Here is a 26,412-nt window from a genome sequence, read left to right as displayed (position 1 = left end):
TCGCATCCATAAGGGACACACTCAAGGCGCAGAATCAGAGAGAAACCAAGATGGCGGCATAGGTAAACACCTGAAATTGCTGCCTTGCAAAAGCACTTCAAAAATACAACTAAAAGATGAAACGGACATCACCCAGAACCACAGGAAGGCCGGCTGGGGGGAAATTCTACAACTAGAAGGAAAGAGAAAAGCATACCGAGACTCAGAGGAGGCGCAATGCGGAAAATATAAAGGTGCGGAGGTGCGTGCAGAGCAGGCTGGTGGCTGAGGGCGCGGTTGTCTGTTTCAATCTGGAGGGAGTCTCAGGCTCTGAGCTTCAGTTCCGGGCGAGTCTCTGAGGACCCAGACTCAAACGGGATAGCGGGACTGCCTGGCATCGGTCGGAACTCGAGGGCAGCTTTCTCTCCGAGGTTTGCAGCGGTTGCTGGGACTCTGCGAGGCAGAGCCTCTGGGGATGCCCTGTTGATCCCCTGGGACCCACCCTGCCCAAGCCTTGCACAGAGGCATTTGCAGGATAGCCTTAGGCAAAGGCTAGATTAGCACCTCCCTAGAGGACAGAAGTTCTCCCACTGCAGACACAGCTGATTCTTACAGCCAGTTGGCCTGGAGGTCAAATACCCCCCCAGTATTACCTACAACAATCAAGGCTTAAATACAACAAGACTGCGCACAAAGACCACAAGGGAGTGCACCAAGAAAGCATAAAAAATGTGGAGACAAATAAACAGGACAAAAATGACAGAAATGGAGGATATAGAGTTCAAAACCACACTTTTAAGGTCTCTCAAGAACTATCTAGAAGCCGCCGATAAACTTAGTAAGGCCTTCGAAAAGACTGGTGAGACCACCGATAAATATAGTGCGATCCTCAAGAAATCTAATGAGACCCTTGATGTTGTGATAAAGAACCAATTAGAAATTAAGCATACACTGACTGAAATAAAGAATATTATACAGACTCCCAACAGCAGACCAGAGGAGCGCAAGAATCAAGTCAAAGATTTGAAATGTGAAGAAGCAAAAAACACCCAACCGGAAAAGCAAAATGAAAAAAGAATCCAAAAATATGAAGATAGTGTAAGGAGCCTCTGGGACAGCTTCAAGCGCACCAACATCCGAATTATAGGGGTGCCAGAAGAAGAGAGAGAGTAAGATATCGAAAACCTATTTGAAGAAATAATGACAAAAAACGTCCCCTACCTGGTGAAAGAAATAGACTTACAAGTCCAGGAAGCGCAGAGAACCCCAAACAAAAGGAATCCAAAGAGGACCACACCAAGACACATCATAATTAAAATGCCAAGAGCAAAAGACAAAGAGAGAATCCTAAAAGCAGCAAGAGAAAGAAACTCAGTTACCTACAAGGGAATACCCATATGACTGTCAGCTGATTTCTCAACAGAAACTTTGCAGGCCAGAAGGGAGTGGCAAGAAATATTCAAAGTGATGAATGCCAAGAACCTACAACCAAGATTACTTTATCCAGCAAAGCTATCATTCAGAACTGAAGGTCAGATAAAGAGCTTCACAGATAAGGAAAAGCTAAAGGAGTTCATCACCACCAAACCAGTATTATGTGAAATGCTGAAAGGTATCCTTTAAGAAGAGGAAGAAGAAAAAGGTAAAGATACAAATTATGAACAACAAATACGCATCTATCAACAAGTGAATCTAAGAATCAAGTGAATAAATAATCTGATGAACAGAATGAGCTGGTGATTATAATAGAATCAGGGGCATAGAAAGGGAATGGACCGACTATTCTTGAGGGGGAAAGGGGTGTGGGAGAGGCGGGAAGAGACTAGGCAAAAATCGTGCACCTATGGATGAGGACAGTGGGGGGTGAGGGCGGAGGGTGGGGTGGGAACTGGATGGAGGGGAGCTATGGGGGGAAAAAAGAGGAACAACTGTAATAATCTCAACAATAAAGATTTAATTTAAATTAAATAAATAAATAAATAAATAAATAAATAAATAAATAAATGGAATTGGTCTACAGTTTCCTTTTACTTTATAATTTACTAGAGGCCCGGTGCACAAAAATTTGTGCACTTGGGGGGGGGGGAGGGGTCCCTCAGCCCGGCCTGTGCCCTCTCGCAGTCTGGGACCCCTCGGGAGATAACGACCTGCTGGCTTAGGCCTGCTCCCGAGTGGCAGAGGGCAGGCCTAATCCCTAGGTGCAGCCCCTGGTCGGGCTCAGAGCAGGGCTGATTGGGGAGTTGGGGCGCTGCCCCCTGTCATGCACAGAGCAGGGCGGATTGGGAGGTTGCGAAGCCACCCTCAGTCACGCTCAGGGTAGGGCCGATTGTGGGGTTTGGGCACCGCCCCCTGTCACGCTCAAGGCAGGTTCGATGGGGAGGTTTCGGCGCCACCCCCTGTCACGCATAGAGCAGGGCCAATCAGGGGGTTGGGGCGCTGCCCCGTCACGCACAGAGCAGGGCCAATCAGGGGGTTGGGGCGCTGCCCCGTCACGCACAGAGCAGGGCCAATCAGGGGGTTGGGGCGCTGCCCCGTCACGCACAGAGCAGGGCCGATCAGGGGGTTGGGGAGCTCCCGCCTGTCACGCACAGAGCAGGGCCCATCAGGGGGTTGGGGAGCTCCCCCCGTCACACACAGAGCAGGGCCCATCAGGGGGTTGGGGAGCTCCCCCCTGTCACTCACAGAGCAGGGTCAATCAGGGGGTTGGGGAGCTCCCCCGTCACGCACAGAGCAGGGCCCATCAGGGGGTTGGGGCGCCGCCCTCTATCACCCACAGAGCAGGGCCGATCAGGGGGTTGGGGCACCGCCACTGTCACACTCAGGGCAGGGCCGATGGGGAGGTTATGGCTCTACCCCATCACACACAGAGCAGGGCCCGTGGGGGGCGGGGGGCGGTGGGGGCGCCGCCCTCTATCACCCACAGAGCAGGGCCGATCAGGGGGTTGGGGCGCCGCCACTCTCACACTCAGGGCAGGGCCGATGGGGAGGTTATGGCTCTACCCCGTCACACACAGAGCAGGGCCCGTGGGGTGGGGAGGGTTGGGGCACCACACCCTGTCACACACAGAGCCGCAGGGCGATCAGGGGTTTGGGGAGCTCCCCCCTATCAGGCACAGAGCAGGGCTGATCAGGGGGTTGGGGTGCCTTCCCCTGTCACGAACAGAGCAGGGCAGATAGGGAGGTTGTTGTCCCGCCCTCTGTCACACACAGAGCCGCAGGGCAATCAGGGCGTTTGGGCGCTGCCCCCTGTCACGCTGATCCCGGTGCCGGGAGGCCTCGCGGCTCCGCCGATCCCGGTGCTGGGAGGCATATTACCCTTTTACTATATAGAATAGAGGCCTGGTGCATGGGTGGGGGTTGGCTGGTTTGCCCTGAAGGGTGTCCTGGATCAGGGTGGGGGTCCCCACTGGGGTGCCTGGCCAGCCTGGGTGAGGGGACGATGGCTGTTTGCAGCTGGTCACACACCCTTCAGGGTGGGGTCCCCACTAGGGTGCCTGGCAAGTCTGGGTGAGGGGCTCAGGGCTGTTTTCAGGCTGGGACTGAAGCTCCGAACTGCTCCTTTTTTTCTTTTTTAATTCTGGGCCACCTTTAGCTCTGAGGCTCCAGCTCTTAGGCCTCCGCTCCTGAAAGCAGGTATCTGGTTTGTTTTGGTTCTATAATCGAAACTCTGTATCAACTCCAGCTCTGAGATCCCAGCTGGCTGAAAGCTGGTTTCTGGGGTTTTGTTTAGCTTCTGTATGTTACAATGTTTCTTAAACTGCAGGCTCAGAGGCTGGCAAGGCAGGCGGGGAACGTTGCAGTCCTCCGTCACTGAAGCAAGCAAGCCTCATGTTCAGTTTAAGCTGCCTGGCTGCTGGCCGCCATCTTGGCTGGCAGTAATTTGCATATCGCCCTGATTAGCCAATGGGAAGGGTAGCGGTCGTACACTAATTACCATGTTTCTCTTTTATTAGATAGGATAGGGTTTTTTTTTTGTATCAATGTTATATTGGCTTCATAAAATGATTCTGGAAGATTTTCTTCTTTTTCTGCTTTGGAACAGTTAAAATACTATTAGAATTATCCAGTCTTAGGTTTAATATGAAACCATTTGTGCCTGGTACTATTTTAATTGGTAGGTAGGATGGAAACCTTTTCAACAACTTTCTGCTGTTTTTTCTTTACCTCTATTTAGATTTTCTACTGCTTCAGTGGCAGTTTTGAACTTTTTTTTCCTAGAAAACCACCGAGTTCTAATAGATTCTCACATTTGTTTCTTTTGTCTGTCCTTATTCCCACTGCCTCTACCAAACTCTTCCATTTATGCAATAGTTGTTGTTTTTTTAAATCCTCACTTGAGGATATGCTTATTGATTTTAGAGAGACAGGAAGGGAAAGGGGCGCAGAGAGAGAGAGGGGAGAGAGAAACATCAATCATTTGCCTCCCTTACCTGCCCAACCCAGGATCAAGCTGGCAACCTTGGTATGTACCCTGACGTGGAATCAAACCTGCAACCTTTTTTTGGTGTAAGGAACAATGCTCCAACCAAGTGAGCCACCAGCCTGGGGCAATTTATGTATTAGTTTTATTGCTTCTGTTCCTAATATAAGATCTATCCCAATGATTTACAAACTTGATTCTGTCAGTGCGGTTGAGAAATCTCTGAGCCTGGCAAATCTCTGAGCCTCTCTACTATTTTCAACAGATAGTTCTACTTTTTTCTATTTTACATGTGAAATTTTCAAATAAGATTTCATTTGAGAGAAAAAACAACTTATAAAACAATATAAAGAATTGAAAAGCAATTAAATCATGCATACACTTTCCTGAAATCCTTTGTTAACAATCTGATTTATAGACTTTTAAAAAATTCTTTATTAAAATAATTGGGTAAGTTCTTCACTAAAAAAGACTTAGAACTGACTAGTCTTGAGTTCTTTCAGTTCTAGTTATTATAAGCAAGGATCAATAAAAGAATATTCCTATTTATATTAACTCGTCTTATATATACCAAGTATGACCTACATATGGAAACAATTATAATTTAAGAGTAATTCATCAATAAAGGACATGGCTTTAAAAGATAGAGACCCCTAACAGAATTAATTTCTGAAAAATAGACCAAGTATTTCACCACTTACCCCAAATAAATGAATGAGAAAAAGAACAGCAACAATAGAGATGAAATAATAAGCCAGGCATGGATGACCTAGAAAAGAATTTCAATATGAATAAGAGAGCCCATGACCCAAATAAATTGCAAATTTCTTTCTTCAAAAATAGTATATTATTTCTGTATATGTTATTCTTTTCAAATGGCTGAACACATATGGCTTTGGGTTCAGTGCATTCTTTTTTTTAAAATAATATATATATATGTATTTTTTAATTGATTTCAGAGAGGAAGGGAGAGGGAGAGATAGATAGAAACACCAACGATGAGAGAGACTCATTGATCGGCTGCCTCCTGCACTTCCCCTAGTGGGGAATCGAGCCCGCAACCCGGGCATGTGCCCTTGGCTGGAACTGAACCTGGGACCCTTCAGTCTGCAAGCCAACGCTCTTTCCACTGAGCCAAACCAGTTAGGGCTCAGTGCATTTTTATATAGAACTCTTTGGGGCTGAACAACTCATAATGGTAAATAGAAATTTCAGCAAGACATATATAGACTCTCATTCCTTTGAAAATAGATAAAAATTTTAAAAACAATGAATTCTAAAATGCCAAATTATCAATAGGGTCAACAGTTGACATTTAAACTTTAAAGCAGCAATATTTTCAGTGGAGGAAATTTTTAGTGTTCCTGGAATAAATAATAAATTAAATAAGATAATTGATAAATAACATTCAATAAACTGGAAAATCAGCTATTCAGTTAGGTGACCTTTGCATGTATACATTAACTGTACAGAGAAAATAGGCTTTCTAAACTACATAACCTTGTGACAAAACCATTCAGATTAAGTTTCAATAAGTATTGCAATGCTTTCTACACTTATTTTCCATTACGAATGTATTATTATTATTACGAATTCTTTGAAAATCATAATCACGCAGAGTTCAGAGTCCTATATAAATATTAGTCTCTATTACTCATGTTCAGTTTATTAATGTGAGAAATAGATCAGAATTTGATTTTTATAATCTGTTACACAAGATAATTTTAAATGGTAATTTTATGTAATGAGTATATTTGGGAAAATACTATACAACCTAAAAGCATGGAGTTTTTAAAAACAGAATAAGCATGTTAAATTGTCAAGAACTTAGTGAAATTATTCCAAGGTGCATAGAACCATTATTTGCTTAATTTCAATGAACTTTATTACTTAATGACAGAAGGAGCTACTTAATAACATTTCCAAACATATCTCTTAACCAGAACAGATCAAATCGAACCTTGAAAAGAGGAGAGAAAGAAAACCTCCAAATTAAGAATATTGTTTTGTCTTCATTTTTTCTAAATCTCCCAAACGCGAACCTCCAGATCCAGTTGTTCAGATAATCAGACTCTAAGCTAGCAAAGTGTAGATATGATTAGGGTTTATGTTCATTTGCTCTTGTGGTTCTGTTTTGATCACCCAAGGTGATCTGTGATTATGAATTCTTTTTAAAAAATTACTTTGCCCTAGCCAGTTTGGCTCGGTAGATAGAGCACTGGTCTGAGGACTGAAGGGTCCTGGGTTCGATTCTGGTCGGGGGCACATGCCCGGTTGCAGGCTCGATCCCCAGTGGGGGGCATGCAGGAGGCAGCCATCAATGATTCTCTCTCATCATTGATGTTTCTATCTCTCCCTCTTCCTTCCTCTCTGAAATAAAAAAAAAAGAAAAATTACTTAATTTTGCTGTCTCTATTTCTTTAAAAAACTTAATCAAATTTAACTTCTGGTGTTCTTCCACAAACATTCTATTATAAAAAATTTTGAACACAGCAAAGTTTAAAGATTTTTACAGTGAACACCCATGTACTACCTAAATTCTATACTCACGTTTTGCTACACTTGCTTTGTAACATTTCTATCCATCTCTCCTAACCTGAAGATACCTGTACATTTCCCTCTAAATACTTCTACTTTAACAAAATATTCTAAAGGGAGCTCTTACTCTATTTCATCTGGAAAAAATAAAAACAAAAAAACAACAGAACTTGAGCAGAAAGGTATCTCCTTACTTTCATTGTGCCCCTTCATACTCACAAGCCTGACCTTTGAAATAATCCAAGTTACAAAACTTAAAGAGCATATACAATATCACAGGACAGAAAAGCTTTAACGAGTGGAAGATGTATACTGCTATTCCATATTAGGCTCCACATTAAAGGCTGGAGTAAATATTAAAAATTAGAAATTCTCATCCTTCTTGAGAAATGCTTTTTACCTTGTTATTTTGTTTTGTTTTGATTTTTAGCAACGGAACATGAAGATGTTGTTTATTTAGAAACATAGCATTGCCCTGGCCTAGGTGGCTCAATGGGTTGGAGCACTGATTCCCCACTCTGGTTGGGACACATGTGTGAGGCAACCAATTCATGTGTCTCTTACATCGATGTTTCTCTCTCTCACCTTCCTTCCCCCTCTTCCTTCCTCCTTCCCTCCCTTCCTCCCTCCCTACTTCCTTTCTTTTCCCTCCCTCCCTTCTACTACCTCTGAAAATCAATGGAAAAAATATCCTCAGATGAGGGTTAACAACAACAAAAAAAAATTTAAAAATCAGAACCAAGTAATAATAGTTTTACATTCTGCATTTTAACACTTAATTTTTTGTCACAGATATATTCTGCCACCAAATATATTTTTAAATGGCAGTAATATTATATTTATATAGATGAACCAACAATTTAACCTTTTCCTTACGCATGAATTTGTCAGTGTTTCTTTTTTTTTCTCAATTATAATTTGTGCTAGGATGAATATCCAACATGCAAATATTTTCAGCATTTGTAGTTCTTTCTTCAGAATAAATCATGAAAGCAAAATTACTGAATCAAAGTCTAGAAACTTTTTCTAATCATTATTGACACACACTGGTTTAGTGACTTCACAAAAAAAGGCTAGATTAATCTTTATCAAGTCAATAGGTAAAATATGTTAGTTTGTTATTTTAATATGTATTTTTTTGTTGTTGTTAATCCTCGCCGGAGGGTATTTTTTCCACTGATTTTTAGAGAGAGTGGAAGGGGGGATAGAGAGAGAAACATCAATGTGAAAGAGACACATCGATTGATTGCCTCCCGCACATGCTCCTGACTGGGGCTGGCAATGAACCTACGACCCAGGTATGTGCCCATGACCAGGAATCAAACCTGCGACCCTTTGCAAGCTGTCACTCCAATCACTGAGCCACACCAGCCAGGGTTAAGACCTTTTTCTTTACTAGACCAAGTAAAGTATAGATAGAAAACCCAATCATAAGAATATGGTGGAAAGCAAAGCGCTGTCTCTCATGCTCACCTTATAGCACCTGTATTTATATAGAGCCACCAGGAGAATAGTCATGACAACAATGACGCTGATCATGATAGCAGCATTCAGAATCGAGTTCAGGGCTCTCTGGCCCACAGTCTCGGTGTCTTCTGTGAACGGAGTATAGATTCTAGAACAAAACAAAACACAAAGCCCCAGATAAGTGTTAGTGGATAGATATCCCAAGCCATACTCTCTCTCCAACTTGAGTTTTGTTTCCTTGATTCAAATGATATATCACTTCTGCCCATCTCATCAACCTAGCCAAGAAGTTTTAACCTAAGAAAAATAGCTACTGTCAAAAATAGTGCTTCAAAATAAAAGAAGATGTCTAAGATATGGAGAGTTGTGAACCAGACCCTGACTCCATCTAGTGGATGCTTATCCTGAAACAATTACCTCATCAAATATTCTTTCTCCACAGCTTATTAGGATTTGCTAAAGAACCAGATTCTGCCACATAAACTACTGAGGACACAAGGGATAGTCAGAGGAAGTAATATGGCTTATAAGTATTATCTTTCATCTTCAGGGTGACTGCAGCTGGGGTTGTCTTGAGATAATGTCACATATTCATTTCCCCTTGTTTCTCATTCACACTAAAACACTTGTATTCTTGGTGCCAATGTTCCCAGCTAAAAGGCTTTAATTCTGACTCCCTTATAGTCAGGTGTGGCCATGAGACTAAGTAATGGACAATGAGTTACAAGCAGATATATTGTGTGGAACTTCTAAGAAAGGAGTTAATTCTGCTGAGAGAGATGTTTTATGCCCTTTTCTCCCCTACTCCTTCCTGCTGTCTGAATGAAGGCTAGGGCTCCAGCACCCATAATAACCTAGAGTATAGCAATAAAGAAGAAAGAAAGGAGCCTGAATCCTTGATGAATGTGAAGCCACTATTCCAAACTGACCAGCTCTGCACTACTCCATCAGAGAGAGATAAAGCATGTGTATCATTTAAACTAGCTGTTTGATTTTCTATAACAGGGTCAGCAAACTTTCTGTAAAAGACTAGAGAGTATATATTTTAAGTTTTGTGGGTGATATGGCCTCTGCTGCAACCACTCAACTCTGCCATTATCATATAAAAGCAGGCAGAGACAATATATAAAAGAATGGACATGGTTGTGTTCCAATAAAACTTTATTTACAAAAATAGGTGACAAGCAGAGCTGCTCTGTGGACTATGACTTACTAATCCCTGTTCTATAATATGTAACCAAGTTAAATCTAATTTATATAGAGAATATTAATCTCTTTTAGCTATTATCTCCATTATCTGACGTTACTCATTGTCTTAGTCTTTCTTTCAAAAATTAATAGCTTGGCTTTCAGAACCCCATGTAGTTTTTCAGGTATTTGCCACTTTCAAATTCTAAAATCCATTTAAAACTTGTTTGAGCCCCACTAGGGTCCTAGAGACAGAACTAGGTGACATAAGAATCAAGGGCTGACACCAACAGCAGCAGAGAATCTACACAACAGTTCCCTAAGAGTAGAGAGTGCCAGTTTGTACGAATTCTTCATCCTCTCATTTAACAACTTTTATTACATACCTCATCCTGGAAACAAAGTGCTCTGATAACACTTACAGTACAGAAGGAAACCAGGCGTAGAATAAATCATGTAAATAAATTTATATCTGTATATTGTTACAAGTGAAAAAGAACAGGTTTCTATAAGAAAGTACCTATTTTTATTAGTAGGATCAGAGCCTTTGTATTTGGAATTAACATTTAAGCCAAGATCAGAAGGATGCTAGGACATAATCCACCTAAATTAGAAAAAGAAAGAACATTCCACGCAAAGAATAATGGGCTCAATGGCCCTGAGATGGGAAAGATTACTATTTAATGCTTTACTGGCTCATTACAAATAAATTCAGCCCTTAGTGACAGCATACAGGAAATATAATTCTGTAGCTTTCATTTTCTCTGCTTAAAGCAGCGGTTCTCAACCTGTGGGTCGCGACCCCTTTGGGGGTCGAACAACCCTTTCACAGGGGTTGCCTAAGACCATCGGAAAACACATATGTAATTACATATTGTTTTTGTGATTAATCACTATGCTTTAATTATGTTCAATTTGTAACAATGAAATTGGGGGTCAGCACAACATGAGGAACTGTATTAAAGGGTCGCGGCATTAGGAAGGTTGAGAACCACTGACTTAAAGCATTAAGTAATAAATAACGCCTCACTCTCAATTGCTTTTGACTGAAAGAACTCTCCGGCCTTCATGCCCCTTCAGTGCAGAGGCCTTCAAGATAACGATGACATGCAATGAAGAAAAGCTATGACGACCTTGAGAATAATTAAAACAAAACATTCATACATACAACTGCCCATCCTTCCGGGTATAAAAGCTGACTGATTTGATGGTAGCCACCACCACCACCATACAGAGAGTCACGGGGACAAAGAGCATGATCACATGTTTGGCGCCATATTTCAGTGTCAGCTCCTCATCTTCTTCTTCATCTTGTTCCACCACCTGCAGTGTGTTACCCTGAGGTCCTCCATTAGATAATGGCTCAGGGTTGCCCCGCCTCCGCCTTTCGTTGCTGTGCTCATGCCGTTCTCTACTGTCATTCTAAAAGCGAAAGAAAAACTTCTTCAGTAAGTCTGACTCTCAGCAGAATCAAGTTATTCTGTATCAAAAACAGAAAATGTACCAGTCGGACCAGAGATGAACAACAGGGCACAATTACTTGAGTTCTAAAAGCTTGAGGTAAGAACCAATTTATAAGAAGTGAAGTGTGCAGTTAAGAAATCTAGATTATTTACCAAATTCCCTAAAGGAACCCAGGTCCTCCCTTTCACCCGGTTCTTGGCTTTCCTCGCTCTCTCGTTCCATTCCTAACCTAATACTATTACACTCATCCTTTGAGGATTAGCTTAAAACTGACACCTACATAAGAACTTTATTTGCTGCAGCTTCAAACAGAGAAATCCCAGCTTTTCCAATTTATGAAGTGCTTTCTACCTGTGATTTTACACGAGTTATACAAAGAACTATCTCACCTCATTACCAATAAGACTTAAAATCCTGTACTGATGTACAAGGGATCTCTCTGTAATTATTTCTTACAAATGCATGTAAATCTACAATTATCTCAAGTATGCAATTAAAAAAAAATCTTTACAGTGAGAAATTAGGCCTTAAACAATTATAATATCCTTGCCCTGTTCCCACTGTGCCCTGAATAGAGTCGGGGACAATAATACTTGATGAATTATGGAATGAAAGAGGACCTTTCTTAGATTCTACTTTCCTTGGACTCTTAATCCAAATACCACTGTATTACTTTTATCCTTATCCTGGGTTTCTCCGTTCTTATTCTTCAAGTTTGATTTCCTTTTTGGTATCCCTGTTCTTGTCTAAACTCAGTTTTTAATAAAGGGTAGAATGAATCCCAAGGGCACTAACAATAACAGTAATAAAAATCTCTATATATAAAAGCCCAGTGACCAGAACGACCGGAATGACTGGTGGCTATGATGCACACTGAGGCAGCCAACCAGCCTAATCCAGGTCCCGATCGGCACCCCTCCTGGCCAGCCCAGCCCCCAACACCCCAATAAGGGGTGGGGCCAGCCGGTCAGCCACCTGTGCCCCCGACCTCCCCGCCTCGGCCCGATGGGCCCCAATCAGGGAGGGCCAGATGGACCCCACCCATGCACAAATTCTCGCTCTGGGCCTCTAGTAATAGATAACAGGAAAGATAACAGATACTCTCTCCCTCCTCATTGAAAACAGAACAGGCTGATAGTCACTGTTGCTGGGAAGATGTAATCAGCTTGGTTGAGAAAGGGTTCTCTTAGGAAAACATGCTATTCTCATACCTCATATCTGACTACAGATATACCTAATAGAGTATTACCATTATTCATTAAAAATACATTACATGCTCAATAATAGCTTAAAATTATTACAATGTAGCAAGGATTGATATGTACTTGACATTTAATTCTCATACATACCCCATCATCGCCACTTTATAGATAAGGAAACAGCCACAGCTAGTGTTACAGAGTGGGTTTGAGCCCACATATGCCTGACTTCAGAAATAAAGTTCTTAACCACCTCAATTTGCTGTTCACAAGACAACACAAGAGCTCTGCAGACTGTGAGCTGAGTTCTTTTTTACTTTACTTTCAATATATTTATCCCACAGGTAATTATGAAAATTCTATATTCCAGGTACTCTTCTGTGGCAATACAGAAGTTAATAAGATCTAGATGCTTGCTATCCTTAAGAAGCCCCTAAGTTAGTTTCAATATAGAATAAACATTATATTAGAGATAAAAATAAAGTGCTACAGGACTATAATTCTGTGTGGTCAAGAAAGGCAACCAGCCTGATCCAGGTCCCGATCGGCACCCCTCCTGGCCAGCCCGGCCCCCAACACCCCAATTGGGGGTGGGGCCAGCCGGTCAGCCACCTGTGCCCCCCACCCCCCCGCGCCGGCCTGATGGGCCCCAATCAGGGAGGGCCAAATCGTATATAAAATATACGATTTTTGAACAGAAACTTCAAGAGTGAATGGAAGGTAAGTGGGCTCCAGGCAGAGACCACATGAACTGTGGCGCAGACATGTGAAAGTGCTGGACAGACAACCAGTGAGTACTCCAGAGTTGGCTGGAGAACAGGGTCCGTCAGGGCTGGCGGAAGGAAAGCTTAGGAAAGGTTGTAAAGGACCTTGTTTGCCATGCCAAGGACTTTAGATTTCGTCCTGTAGGCAACAGAAAGTCATAAAAATTATCTCAAGGTTGAGGAAGTGACACATCAGATTATGACTTATTTCTAAGAAACTTGACTGAGTGGGGATGGAAACAGGGATGTGTAAGGCACACTTCAGAAGCAGAATTGAAGGGCTTTGTGAATGGTCAGGAAGGAGTCAAGGATGACCCTGGAGGTTTCTAGCATAAGAGAGTAGGAAGGTGATGACGACACTGACTCAGACTGGGATCCCAGATGAGCAGACTGGAGGAGGGAGATAGGTAAATGTCAAGTATTCACACTCAGGCAGGAAAGTCCAAAGGCAGTTAGTAAGAATTTCAAGCTCAGAAGAAAGTTGGGGGAGGTCATTAGTTTCTATAGTTATGGAAATGAACTCTCAGGGAGAGAGTGTAGATGGAAAGTAGGAACAGTATGAGCTTACTGGTCATTAATGTAATACAAAAGCTGTGGAAAGAAAAATATGCTAAGGATGTTATGTTTGTGACTAATGTTTGGCAACAGAATTATGACCAACTTGACAGGTCAATTATGCACAAAATAAACTAAAAATACAATTAATAATAACTCATTATATGGTATTTGATAATGTACAAAGCACTCTCACATATCTCAATCATTCTTTTCAGATGTTGAGAGGAGTTAGTAGGTGAACACTAAAACAACTTGTCCAAAAATCTCACAGCCAGAAATCAGCAGAGACAGAATCAAATTCAAGTTTCTTGTTTCAAAATTTGTGTTCTTCCTATGGCACCACAGTTGTCCCATTGGGCTATACGAACGTTTTAACTGAGTAAGTCTAGCATGAAAGGCAATCATAGCATGCTCATTCACATTACTCAACTGGATGTTCTGGTTTGTAAAGAACATTAGCCAACCCCACCCTGCCCCACCCCCAGAAGCTGATATGGGAAACTAGAACACTGTTTAACACACACACACACACACACACACACACACACACTTCCTCTTTACAGTACTTTAGATACTATTTTTAAAAATTGACTATATGTTTTAATTTCATTTTTTAAAGTACAATTTATTTATTTAAACAGTTCATGTGGTTCTGAAATCTGAGTATAAAAAGGTGTACAATAAAAAGTTTCCCACTTAACTATCTATTTAGTTTCCTAATCTCCCAGGTTACCACTGTCATTGTTCTCTGCAAATTCTATCAGAGTTTCTTCATGTACATACAAGCAAATATAATACATAGCTTCTTCCCCCTTCTCACACAAATGGTAGTAGCTGAATAAATGCACTGCCCTGAACTTTGCTTAACTATGTCTCCTAGAGATTTTTTTACATCAGTACACAAAGAACATCCTTATTCTTTTTTTTTTTTTTAGGTTATATGCAAATACACCATTTATTCTTTTTTTTAAATGCTTTTATCGATTTTAGAGAGAAAGGGAGAGGGAGAGAGAGAGAGAAACATTAAACAGCTGCCTCCTGCAGGCCTCCCTCCCATCCCCCCACTGGGAAATGATCCTGCAACCCAGACATGTGCCCTTGATCGGAACAGAACCTGGGACCTTTCAGTCCGCAGGCCAATGCTCTATCCACTGAGCAAAACTGGCTAGGGCAGAACATCCTTATTCTTAAAAACAATTTTTAATCATCTATATAGCCAGTATATAAATTTATTTATTAGGCCAATCCCCTAATGACTGACATTTAATTTGCTTTGAACTTTTTTGCCATTACAAACACTGCTGCAATCAGAATGCCCCCTATTAACTTATTTCACGTGTGGGGGCATATTTGTAGGATAAATTCCCTGAAGTAAAATTGCTGGGTCAAAGTACTCATGCAGTAGAGATACTGATTATTGCCAGATTACCCTCCCTATGAGTTGTATTAGTTTAAAGAGTCCGCAAAATAGGAAGAGTGCCTATTTCAACAAGTCCTTAATTAAAAATCAGTGAATGCCGGGTACTAGGTGCCAAGAATATAGTATTCAACAAGACAGAAGAGGTTTCTGCTCTCATGAACTGATTTCAAGATAGAGATAGATAATAAGCAAGATAATTACAAAGTGGGATGGTACTATAGCAAGGTGATATGAGAAAGAATTCTTGGGCCCTGGCTGGGTGGCTCAGTTGGTTGGAGCATTGTCCCAAGCACCAGAAGGTTGCTGGTCTGATTCCCAGTCTGGGCACATACCTAGGTTGCAGGTTTGATCCCCGGTGGGGGCACGTATGGGAGGCAACCAATCAATATTTCTCTCATATCGATATTTCTCTCTCTCTCAAATCAATAAAAACAACCACATATCCTCGGATGAGGATTTTAAAAAATTACATGGGATACTTTTCTGAGGAAGTGACATTTGATCTGAGACCTGAAGAATGAGAAGATGTGAAAAGCTTACTGTACAATAAAGGATTAACTCAGCAGGCCAGGAGTGTCCAAACCCTGCACATGACAAAGAAAGATCTGGCCTTGTTCCTGGAAGATAACCTCTAAGCCCTTTCGATACATTGCCTCTGTTTACATGAGGCCTTGGCCACACTGCTAACAATGTGACCTATGGTGGGAGTCTTGGCCCATGTGGTATCTGCTTGACTTTGGGAAGAGCCAGAGAACTACGGTCAGCCATGTCTATGTGATACCCAATAAAACTCCTGGACATTAAGGCTAAGTGCACTTCCCTGGTTGGCAATACTCCATGCAGGTGGTCACACTGTTCCTGGGAGAATTAAACACTGTTCCCATGACTCCACTGGGAGAGGACAACTAGGAGCTTGTGCCTGGACCCTGCTCTATATTCCTTCTTCTGTTGCTAGTTTTAATCTGTATCCCTTCACTGTAATAAACTGGAAGAGTGAATATAACAGCTTTTCTGAGTTCTGTGAATCCTTCTAGCTAAACACTGAATCTGAGCATAATCTTGGGGAATCCCAAATATACCTGTACACTGAAAACTACAAAATACTGCTAAGAAAAATTAAAGAACAAAAGCAAAAACAGACATATGGACCACATCAAACTTTAAAACCTCTGTGCATCAAAGAAACAATCAACACTGGGCAAACTATGGAAACAGCTCACTTAAAAACACACATATTATCAGATAATTCCATTTTCATATAAAGTTTCAAAGAGCATAGAGGTCCCAGGTACCCTTCACCGAGTTTCCCATAACATTGGTAGCTTCAGTGGTTCCAGGACACTACCACCCAGGACACGTGCTCAGGCACGTCTCACCGATGTGCCTCCCTGTGTCCATCCTGTATTCTGGATGCTGGATGGTCCCGTCACCACAAAGATCTTCGTGCCTTTATCTCTAACCCCAGACAACTGCTAATGAAACAATCGTGTTGGGGAAAAAAAAAAAAAAAAGAAACAATCAACAGAGTGAAGTCAACCATGGAATGGGAGAAAAATATGTATAAATCATATACAGTGGGGCCTTGACTTACGAGTGTCCCGACTAACGAGTTTTTCAAGATACGAGCCGTCTCTCGGCCGATTTTTTGCTTTGAGTTGCGAGCTAAAATTCGGGTTACAAGCCAGCTTCAGATACTCCACCGCTAGTTGGCACAGTGAACGTCACAGTGAACGCCGCAACTTCAGCCCAGCATCATGTGTCTCACTCGTTCACTTTTTGATTTGACATACGAGTAATTTGAGTTACGAGCTCCGTCACGGAACGAATTAAAATCGTAAGTCAAGGCCCCACTGTATCTAATAAGGGGTTAATATCTGAAATATATAAAGAACTCCTACAACTCAACAACAAAAAGCCAACCCAATTTTAAAATAAGCAAAACTCTTGAACAGACATTTCTCCAAAGAATATATACAAACTAGAGGCCTGGTGCACAAAATTCTTGCACGGATAGGGTCCCTAGGCCTGGCCAGCAATGAGGGCCCCCGCCTGCACCGGCCTTGGCCTGGCGCTGCCTGCTCACCGATCATCCCCGCCTTGGCCTAGTGCTACCCGCTCACCTGCTCCACAATCCCGCTGTTGTCCCGCTCTGGTCGGGGCCCATCAGGGCCGGCAGCGCCTCTACTGCCGCCCGCTACCAGCGCCGCATCGCCAACACCCGCCATGTTCCGCGCCGCCCCCTGGTGGTTAGCGCATGTCAAACTCCCAGTTAGTCGAACTCCCACCCATGGGGACAATTTGCATATTAGCCTTTTATTATAAAGGATGGCTAACAAGCATCTGAAAAGATGTTCAACATTACTAATCATTAGAGAAATGCAAATCAAATTATAATGAGATACCATCTTATACCCACTAGGAATGCTACTATAAAAACCAAAAAAAAAAAAAACAGAAAATAACAAGCATTAGTGAGGATGCAGAAAAATTGGAACCCTTGTGCACTGTGGTTACGAATACAAAAATAGTGCAGTTGCTATAAAACAGTATGGAATTTCCTAAAAAAAAAACTAAAAAAAGAATTATATGATCCTGCAACCCCACTTCTGGGTATATATCCAAAAGAACTGCTATCAGTATCTCAAAGAGGTATCTGCAAACCTGTGATCACTGCAGCATTATTCACAAGAGCTAAGAGATGGAAGCAACTCAAATGTCCATGAACACATGGATAAAGAGCCCTTGCGTTTGGCTCAGTGGATAGAGTGCTGGCCTGGGGACTGAGGGTCCCGGATTCAATTCCAGTCAAGGGCACATGCCCGGTTGTGGGCTCGATCCCCACTAGGGGGCATGCAGAAGGCAGCCAATCAATGATTCTCTCTCATCATTGATGTTTCTATCTCTCTCTCCCTCTCCCTTCCTCTTTGAAATCAATAAAAATATATTTTAAAAAACAAAAAAACATATGGATAAAGAAAATGTGGTGTATACAAACAGTGGAATATTATTCAGCCTTGAAAAGGAAATCTTATCACATGCTAAAACAAAATAGTAAGTGCAATCTGCAAGTTACAAAAAGACATGTATGATTCTACTAATATAAAGTATCTAAAGTAGTCCAACTCTGTGGGTGGAGATGGGCAAAGGGGGAGGGGGAGGAAAGACACCTATAATAATGCCAACATTAAAATTTTTAATAAAAAATAAAAATAAAGTAGTCCAATTCAAAAAAACTGTAGTTGTTGGGGCTGTGGGTAAAGTGTCAGTTTTATAAGCTGAAAAAGTTCTAGAGATCTGTTGCACCACAATGTAAATATAGATTACTACTACTACGGCACTGTATATCTGCCCTACCGGTGTGGCTCAGAGGTTGAACGTCGACCTATGAACCAAAAGTTCACAGGTTCGATTCCCGGTCAGGCACATGCCTGGGTTGCAGGTTCAATCCCCAGTAGAGGATGTGCAGGAGGAAACCAATCAATGTTTCTCTCTCATCATTTATGTTTCTATCTCTCTATCCCTCTCCCTTCATCTATGAAATCAATAAAAAAATATATTTAAAAAAGAAAGGATTTAAGAATGATTATAAGATTTTTTTACAAGTCAAATACACAATTCTACTCTTGGATTATATTCTACTCTCAGGTATGTGAATCATATTCTACTCTTAGGTATTTACTCAAAATAAATAAACACATATGCTGGCCAGCATGGCTCAGTGGTTGAGCACTGACCTGTGAACCAGGAGGCACGGTTTAATTCCCAGTCAGGGCACATGCCTGGGTTGCAGGCTCGATCCCCAGTATGGAATGCAGGAGGCAGCCGATCAATGATTCTCTTTCATCATTGATGTTTCTCACTCCCCTACCCCTTTCCTCTCTAAAATCAATAAAATATATGTTTTTTTTAAAAAGTTTTGTAGCCATCATAAATAATTTCATTTCTGTGACAGGGGGGAAGGATTACTCACTATATAAATGTTGTACGTTTCAGGGAGGGCGGGGCCCCACAGGAAGTGGTATGTGGGAGGCGAGCTCCTACACCATTATGTCAGAGGCGTCATTTTGATTCTTTCTCTCTTCCCCTTATTCCGGAACCTGATGTAAGTTTAGGTCCAGTCACCCAAGGCATGTGGACCCTCAAGCAGGGCTAGTATTTTTCAAGCAGCAAACATTGTGGAAGTATTTTTAATACAGTGTAGTGCCTGCCTGTTTTCTTTTTTAACCTTGTTTTCTGCCTGTCTTTTAAAGGTTTATATCTGTAAATAAAAGAAATACTATAAACAAGTTTCCAAAAGCTTTTATGCTATAAACCTGTTTATAACATAGAAAGTAAGTGTTCTCCTAATGTCTGCCCCACAACATGAACACAGTGAGCAATCTGATGTACCTTTAGATTTTTCCAAAGCCTTGTCATGCAATGTTTCTGTTACTTAATATATCGGATGCCAGTACATATAAATATACCTCAGACTTAAATATTATAATACCAGCACAGTAATAATTATGATTATTGACCCATGTATGTGCTAGGCACTATGCTAAGCACTGAAGTTAGTTATCATTTAATCCTAAAATGCAATTTATTAATATTATAAACTTCGTTTAACAAGTAAAGAAATTGAAGCTAAGAGAGACCGGATAATCTGCCAAAGACCACAGAGCTAAGAAGTTCTATAGCAGAGATTGTGTGTGTGTGTGTGTGTGTGTGTGTGTGTGTGTGTGTGAGATAAAGGTAGAAGAAGTGAGTTGTGGAAGAAGTGAGCCAACTGGGCTGTTTGGACTCAGGAAATAAGGAGCTTGGGGGTGGGGGGAAGCATAGAGAATGCACCTGGGGTGAGAGGGAAAGGCTTGGGTATGCCCGAGTGAGAGAGAGTGTGCACTCTGGGGAAAGAAGGATGTGGGGAAAGATGTGGGCTTGAGAGAGAAAGAGAAAGAGAAAGAGAAAGAGACAGAGAGAAAGAGAAGAGAGAGAGAGAGAGAGAGAGAGAGAGAGAGAGAGAGAGAGAGAGAGAGAGAGAGAGAGAGATATTAATTCAGACAGTTTAGTCAATAGATCCTATTATTAGCCATTACCTTAAATTACTGACTGGGTAAATCGTAAGTAACATAAGTTTGAGGTTATCTCCAAATTCTTACTATTACAAATAATGCTTCAATAAATATTCTTGTCTATATTTCTTGGCACTCTTGCGGAAATGTTTCTAACTAGGATAAAATCCTAGAAGTGAATGCTAGGTCAAAAGGTACGTGCATTTTTGGATTTAATTGCCAAACTGTCTCCAAAGGGTACATGTATTTGCAGACTCAGTTGACTCCAAATACGAATTCATAAGAAGCACATGAGAATGCTTATTTTCCCTACACCTTTAGTAGCAATGGGTATCAATCCTTGCTGATAAGTGAAAAATAAGACATTTTTCTTTTGTTGTTGTTATTAATCCTTACCCAGGGATATTTTTCCATTGATTCTCAGAGAGAGGGGAAGGGGAGAGACAGAGGGAAACATCGATGTGAATGTGTCTCATCCATTGGTTGCCTCCCTCACGCACCCCCCTTGACCGGAATCGATCCTGGGATCCTTCAGTCCACAGGCCAACACTCTATCCACTGAGCCAAACCGGCTAGGGCCATTTCTTTATCTGATTATTAGAAAGGCTGATCAACTAGTCTTTTTATATATTTATTGCCACTTTTGTTTCTTCTTCTGCCATATATATTACTCATATCCTTTGGTAATGTCATTGAGTTATTCATGTTCCTTTCGACTTCAGAAGAATTATTTGTATATTAAGATATATCTGTCATTATGCATTACCAGCCTTTGATCAGTTTATTTTACGACCTTGTTCATGGCAGTTTTGTCACACTTAAATTTATAATTTTGTATTGCTGAATATGAATTTAGGTGATTTTACAAAGATAACAACTTATTCTTACTATACCCCAAATTGCAATGTTTTTCAACATATACACGTATGTACAGTTATAATGAATGTTCACAAAGAGTGCATCCTACTTTACTCATCTAATATTATTTCATGAATACATTCCCGTGGAGTAGCAGGCAACATTCCTAAAAAGTTACAATGTATTCCATTATGTTGATATGACAGGCTACATAGTATTACTTACTTTAAATGATTATCTATACTAATAAAAGCCTAGGTGGTCATCACCCCGTGATGCCCTCAAAGCCTAGGTGGTCGTCACGCTGTGATGCCCTCACGCCGTCACAATCCATCACCAGGAGGCTGGTGCCGCTGGCCACCGGGCCCGCCTCCCGGCTCCACTCTGCAAGGAGCGGGGAGGTGGGGCCCGGCAGCTACCCTGTGCAGCGAGGCCTGAGAGTCCGCGGCTCCACTCACCGCAAAGACAAGGCCCCTGGTTCCAGCCTACCTCTTTGGGGCAATCCATCGAGGAGCCTGGATGGGTGGGCAGGGCTCCCACGCTATGAGAGGGCACAGGCCAGGGTGGGGGACCCCCCCACCCCCGAGTGCACAAATTCTGTCCACCTGGCCTCTAGTTTATTTATAAATTTGTAAGAAAAGTTGCAATCCTGTTAAGACTTTATAGGTACTGTTTGGATTTCTACAATCAGAAATGTGAGGCTCCTAAGCCTACACTGTAGAAAAAAACTATTAGAGTAGCTTAACTGAAGAACTGGCAAGTTATGTGGAAAACTTGAAAATATTAATCATAGGCAAAATGTTTCCAACGGCACACAAAATTCCATCCAGCACCTGCCCAAGCTTTTTGATTCCCTGGAGTTAGAGCTTTCACTATTACTCTAACATCAAGGAAGGCAGTCATTTCCCTGAACAGTGAATATTAACTGGTTAGAGATAATATTTAACATTTATGGGCTATTGTGGTAGGCCTGAACTAGAGTTTTTGGGTTTTTTTTTAACAAACTATTAAGATGTGTGCCAAGGATTTCTGACTTTATTCTGATACAAATGCAAGCATTTTTCTTTGGAGCTCACCAAGATTGTAAGTTCTTTTTTTCCTTACTTCACTTTGACATAACTGGGAAAACAAACTCATACTATAAACAGTACAACAACACTGTCAAAGGCTGATTGGACCTATGAACCCAATTCAGTTTACATTTAGATCATTCCTTTATTTTCATTTTTTTCACCTCAAGCTCCCAAGTACTTAATCCTCACTTTAAATAGCTTATAGGCTTGTTTTCTGTTTGATTTTATAGGATTTCTCACACTTAAAAAAAGTGACCGATCATCATCTAAAATGAGGTTAGTTCTGCCAATCTATGAGTTTCTAACAAAGTTCTTTACATTTAATGTTTTTAATTTAGAAAAAATATTGCAGATGACTTCATTTATAAAGATCAGACACGCCCTGACTGGTTTGGCTTGGTAGATAGAGTGTTGGCCTGCGGACTGAAGTGTCCCGGGTTTGATTCCAGTCAAGGGCATGTACCTTGGTTGCGGGCACATCCCCAGTGGGAGGTGTGCAGGAGGCAGCTGATCGATGTTTCTAACTCTCTATCCCTCTCCCTTCCTCTCTGTAAAAATTCAATAAAATATATTTTTTTTTAAAAAAGGTATTACAATTTATTTCCTTACAGACTAGAAAATTTAGATCAGAATAAACTAATATGAATGAAAATACTGAGTATTCTGCCTGGCTGGTGTGGCTCAGTGGTTGAGCATCAGCCCAGGAATCAAGAGGTCACCAGTTTAATTCCTGGTCAGGGTACATGCCCAGGTTGCGAGCTTGATCCCCAGTGGGGGCCATGCAGGAGGCAGCCAATCAATGATTTCCTCTCTCATTGATGTTTCTATCTCTCTATCCCTCTCCCTTCCTTCTCTCTCTAAAAATCAATTAAAATATATTTTAAATAATTTTTTAAAAATAAAAACACTGAGTATTCAATTTATAAATCTAAAAGCTTTTCTTTAATGTCAGTCCCTTTATTTCTTAACTCAAATATAATGTTTCTTAAACTATGGTCCCTGGACCAGAAGCACTGGCAAGATCTGGCAATTGGTCAGAAATGCAAATTATGTGGCCCCATCCCATTCCTACAAAATTAGGAACTCTTCCAGGGGATTCCAATGAACACTAAGGTTTGAAAATCACTGCTCTAATATACAATATAAATGAATTTTAGATTTCAAAAAATTTTTTTGTATCTTAGGAAAGCAAAAAGTGCTCAGCTAATCCACATAAAGGATCTAAGTCTATATCAAATCAAAAGATAAGTTTTCACTATTCTGGCCCTGGTCAGTGTTGCTCAGTGGTTAGAGTGTCAGCCTGTACATGGAAGGGTTGAGGGTTCAATTCCCAGTCAAGGGCACACTCACGTACCTGGGTTGCAGGTTCACTCCCACCCTCTTTGGGGTGTGTGCAGGAGGCAATCAACCCATGTGTTTCTCTCACATCAGTGTTTTTCTCTCTCTCTCCCTCCCTCCCACACTCTCTCTGAAAAAGCAATGGAAAAAATATCCTCAGGTGAAGATTAACAAAAAATAATTTTTTTTCACTATTCTGAAAAATATATTTTTAATTTCCTCTAGCTTTAGTATATTCCTGTAATGTCAGTAGAAATGAAATGGAGACTGACTTCTGACAAAGAAGTCAAGGAAAAAGAACTCTACCCATCAAAATTTGGCTTCAGAAAAATACCTTACAAATAATTTTAATAGGCACAGTAAAAGTAAACAAAAGGATTAGGGTAGATCACAAACTATAATATTAAAAAAGGGCCGCAATATTAAAAGATTGTTCTTGTATTTAACAAATCCACTATTCAAAGCAAGAAATAAAAGACTACCTTTCAATTAATCCACAAAAAACCTCAAGTCTAATTTAAATTTGGAACTATCCCCATCCTATATAATAAAGAGATAATATGCTAACTGACCATCATGCCCTCACAAGATGGCGACGCCCAGTCCCCTTAGCCCCACGGCGGGGGTGGGGGGAAGGGAAGGACAGGCACGCGGCACAGCCAGGCCTGCCCCCAGGCAGGTCCGGCCGTTCCATGCACCTGCCGCTGGAGTCCCCCAGTGAATTTTCATGCAACCATTACCTTTTTTAAAAATCCTTACCCAATGATATGATTATTTCTTTTAGATCATCTGTTCTCGGGGAGGAGGCCTAAGCCAGCAGGTGGGCATCCCCCAATGGTCCCAGACTGTGAGAGGGTGCAGACTGGGCTGAGGGATCCCCATGTGCATGAATTTTGATGCACCGGGCCTCTAGGTTTGTCATAAACAACCAGAGCATATACTTATACAAGGGCTTCTTTTTTTTTTTTTTAATATATTTTTATTGATTTTTTACAGAGAGGAAGGGAGAGAGATAGAGAGTCAGAAACATCGATGAGAAACATCGATCAGCTGCCTACTGCACATCCCCCACCGGGGATGTGCCCGCAACCCAGGTACATGCCCTTGACCGGAATCGAACCTGGGACCTTTCAGTCCGCAGGTCAATGCTCTATCCACTGAGCCAAACCAGTTTCGGCGAGGGGCTTCTTTATAGCTAAAAAACTTAGTAAGATTCTTTTCCTCTTTCTCTGGATTGAAAAAAAATACACCGGTGCAAAAATGAATACATAAATTTCATATTTTTCTTTCTCAGAATTTTTTTTCACACACTATCTCCTTTCAGTATTATGATATTACACTTTTCTGATGTAAGCGACAATTTGAAGAACAGAAAGTTAACTGGAATATGTTTGGGATTAGAAAACTGAGTTTTAAGTTCCAGGTCTGTCATTTAATTTTCTGTGATCTTGGACAAGCATTGAAACTGTAAAATGGGGGCCTGGGTTTTGGGCTCGATCCCCAGTGGGGGTAGCCGATCAATGATTCTCTCTCATCATTGATGTTTCTCTCTCTCTTTCTCCCTTCCTCTCTGAAATCAAAAAAAATATATTAAAAGAAACTGTAAAATGGGAATAATAACGGTCCCATGATAACTGGAAAGTATGAAATGTACAAAGATCTTTTTAAGTTACAGAATGCATTTTTTAAAATATATATATTTTATTGATTTTTTTACAGAGAAGAAGGGAGAGGGATAGAGAGTTAGAAACATCGATGAGAGAGAAACATCGATCAGCTGCCTCCTGCACATCCCCCACTGGGTACATGCCCTTGACTGGAATCGAACCTGGGACCCTTCAGTCCACAGGCCAATGCTCTATCCACTGAGCCAAACCAGTTAGGGCACAGAATGCATTTTTAAGGAGATAAACAAAACATAAACTTATTTGACATCACATTATCAATAGCAGAATCAAAATTAAACAAATCAGGCCTGATGTTCTAGATCAGTGGTTCTCAACCTTCCTAATGCCGCGACCCTTTAATAGTTCCTCATGTTGTGGTGACCCCCAACCATAAAATTATTTTGGTTGCTACTTCATAACTGTAATTTTGCTACTGTTATGAATCGTAATGTAAATATCTGATATGCAGGATGTATTTTCATTGTTACAAATTGAACATAATTAAAGCATAGTGATTAATCACAAAAACAGTATGTAATTATATATGTGTTTTCCAATGGTCTTAGGCGACCCCTGTGAAAGGGTCATTCAACTTCCAAAGGGGTAGTGACCCACAGGTTGAGAACCACTGTTCTAGATAGTGTGCCCTAATAGACCTGGAAGGTACCACTGAGAATATCAGCACTAAGACTTGCTAAAACTAAACCATGAACACATGTAATTATCAATAAAAACCCCATGTCAATTGTACCTCCTCTATAGCACCCTTTATTTTGAAGGGATATTTTATCAGTCACTAAAGTATAAAGAATGGCAGAAAAATCCTATATAATAAAAGCGTAATATGCAAATCGACCTAACAGCAGAACGACCGGTCAGCAGGGGACGGGGCTGGCAATCAGGCAGCGCCAGCCCAGCCAAGGCCCATGCCAGCGGGCAGAGGGAGGGGATGGTGATGGGGGAGGCGGCAGCGACCAGCAGTGGCAGAGGGGCTTTGGAGGGGGGGCCATGCCGGCCCCTGATTGGCTGCCTGGTCTCCTCCCACAGAGTGAGGCCAGACTGCAGCCTGGTTAGGGGCATGCAGAAAGCAGCTGATCACACTGATGTTTCTCCTTCTCTCACCCTCTCTCTAAAAATCAATAAAAATAACTTTAAAAAATATTTTTAAAAATCTTTAAAAAGAACCTAACAGCCCTGGCTGGTGTTCTCAATGGTTAGAGCTTTGCTCAGACACCAAAGCGTCTAGGGTTCAATTCCCAGTCAAGGGCACGTACCTGGGTTGCAGGTTCAATCCTCGGCCTGGATTGGGGTGAGTGTGGGAGGCAGCTAATCAGTGTTTCTCTCTCACATCAATCTATGTCTCTCTCCCTCCCTTCCTCCCTTCCACTCTCTTTAAAATAAATGGAAAAAATGTCCTCAAGTGAGGAT

The 26,412-nt window shown here is 41.4% G+C and overlaps 1 protein-coding gene across 14 annotated transcripts in view; it reads right to left on the bottom strand.

The window, feature by feature from the left end:
* PSEN1 (presenilin 1) overlaps nt 1-26,412 on the bottom strand; it is a 71,451-nt gene that overhangs the window by 28,898 nt on the left and 16,141 nt on the right. For 6 of the 14 annotated variants that reach the window (XR_004968094.1, XM_036312232.1, XM_036312127.1 and 3 more), the window contains 5 exons: nt 17,118-17,237; nt 16,374-16,469; nt 10,761-11,014; nt 8,411-8,552; nt 5,101-5,168 (listed from right to left, as the gene is read on the bottom strand). Coding sequence is in view for 13 of the 14 variants with exons in the window: in XM_036312232.1 (XP_036168125.1) it covers nt 5,101-5,168; nt 8,411-8,552; nt 10,761-11,014; nt 16,374-16,469; nt 17,118-17,237 (680 nt within the window). In the remaining variant the exon portion in view is untranslated. The remainder of the gene's footprint in view (nt 1-5,100; nt 5,169-8,410; nt 8,553-10,760; nt 11,015-16,373; nt 16,470-17,117; nt 17,238-26,412) is intronic. The other 8 variants (XM_036312180.1, XM_036312200.1, XM_036312189.1 and 5 more) reach the window with 5 other exon arrangements.

Source organism: Myotis myotis, unplaced genomic scaffold (assembly GCF_014108235.1).
Source record: "Myotis myotis isolate mMyoMyo1 unplaced genomic scaffold, mMyoMyo1.p scaffold_m19_p_1, whole genome shotgun sequence".
NCBI lineage: Eukaryota > Metazoa > Chordata > Mammalia > Chiroptera > Vespertilionidae > Myotis > Myotis myotis.
The sequence above is the reverse complement of the archived record's forward strand: the minus strand, read 5'-3'. Positions and strand labels throughout refer to the sequence as shown.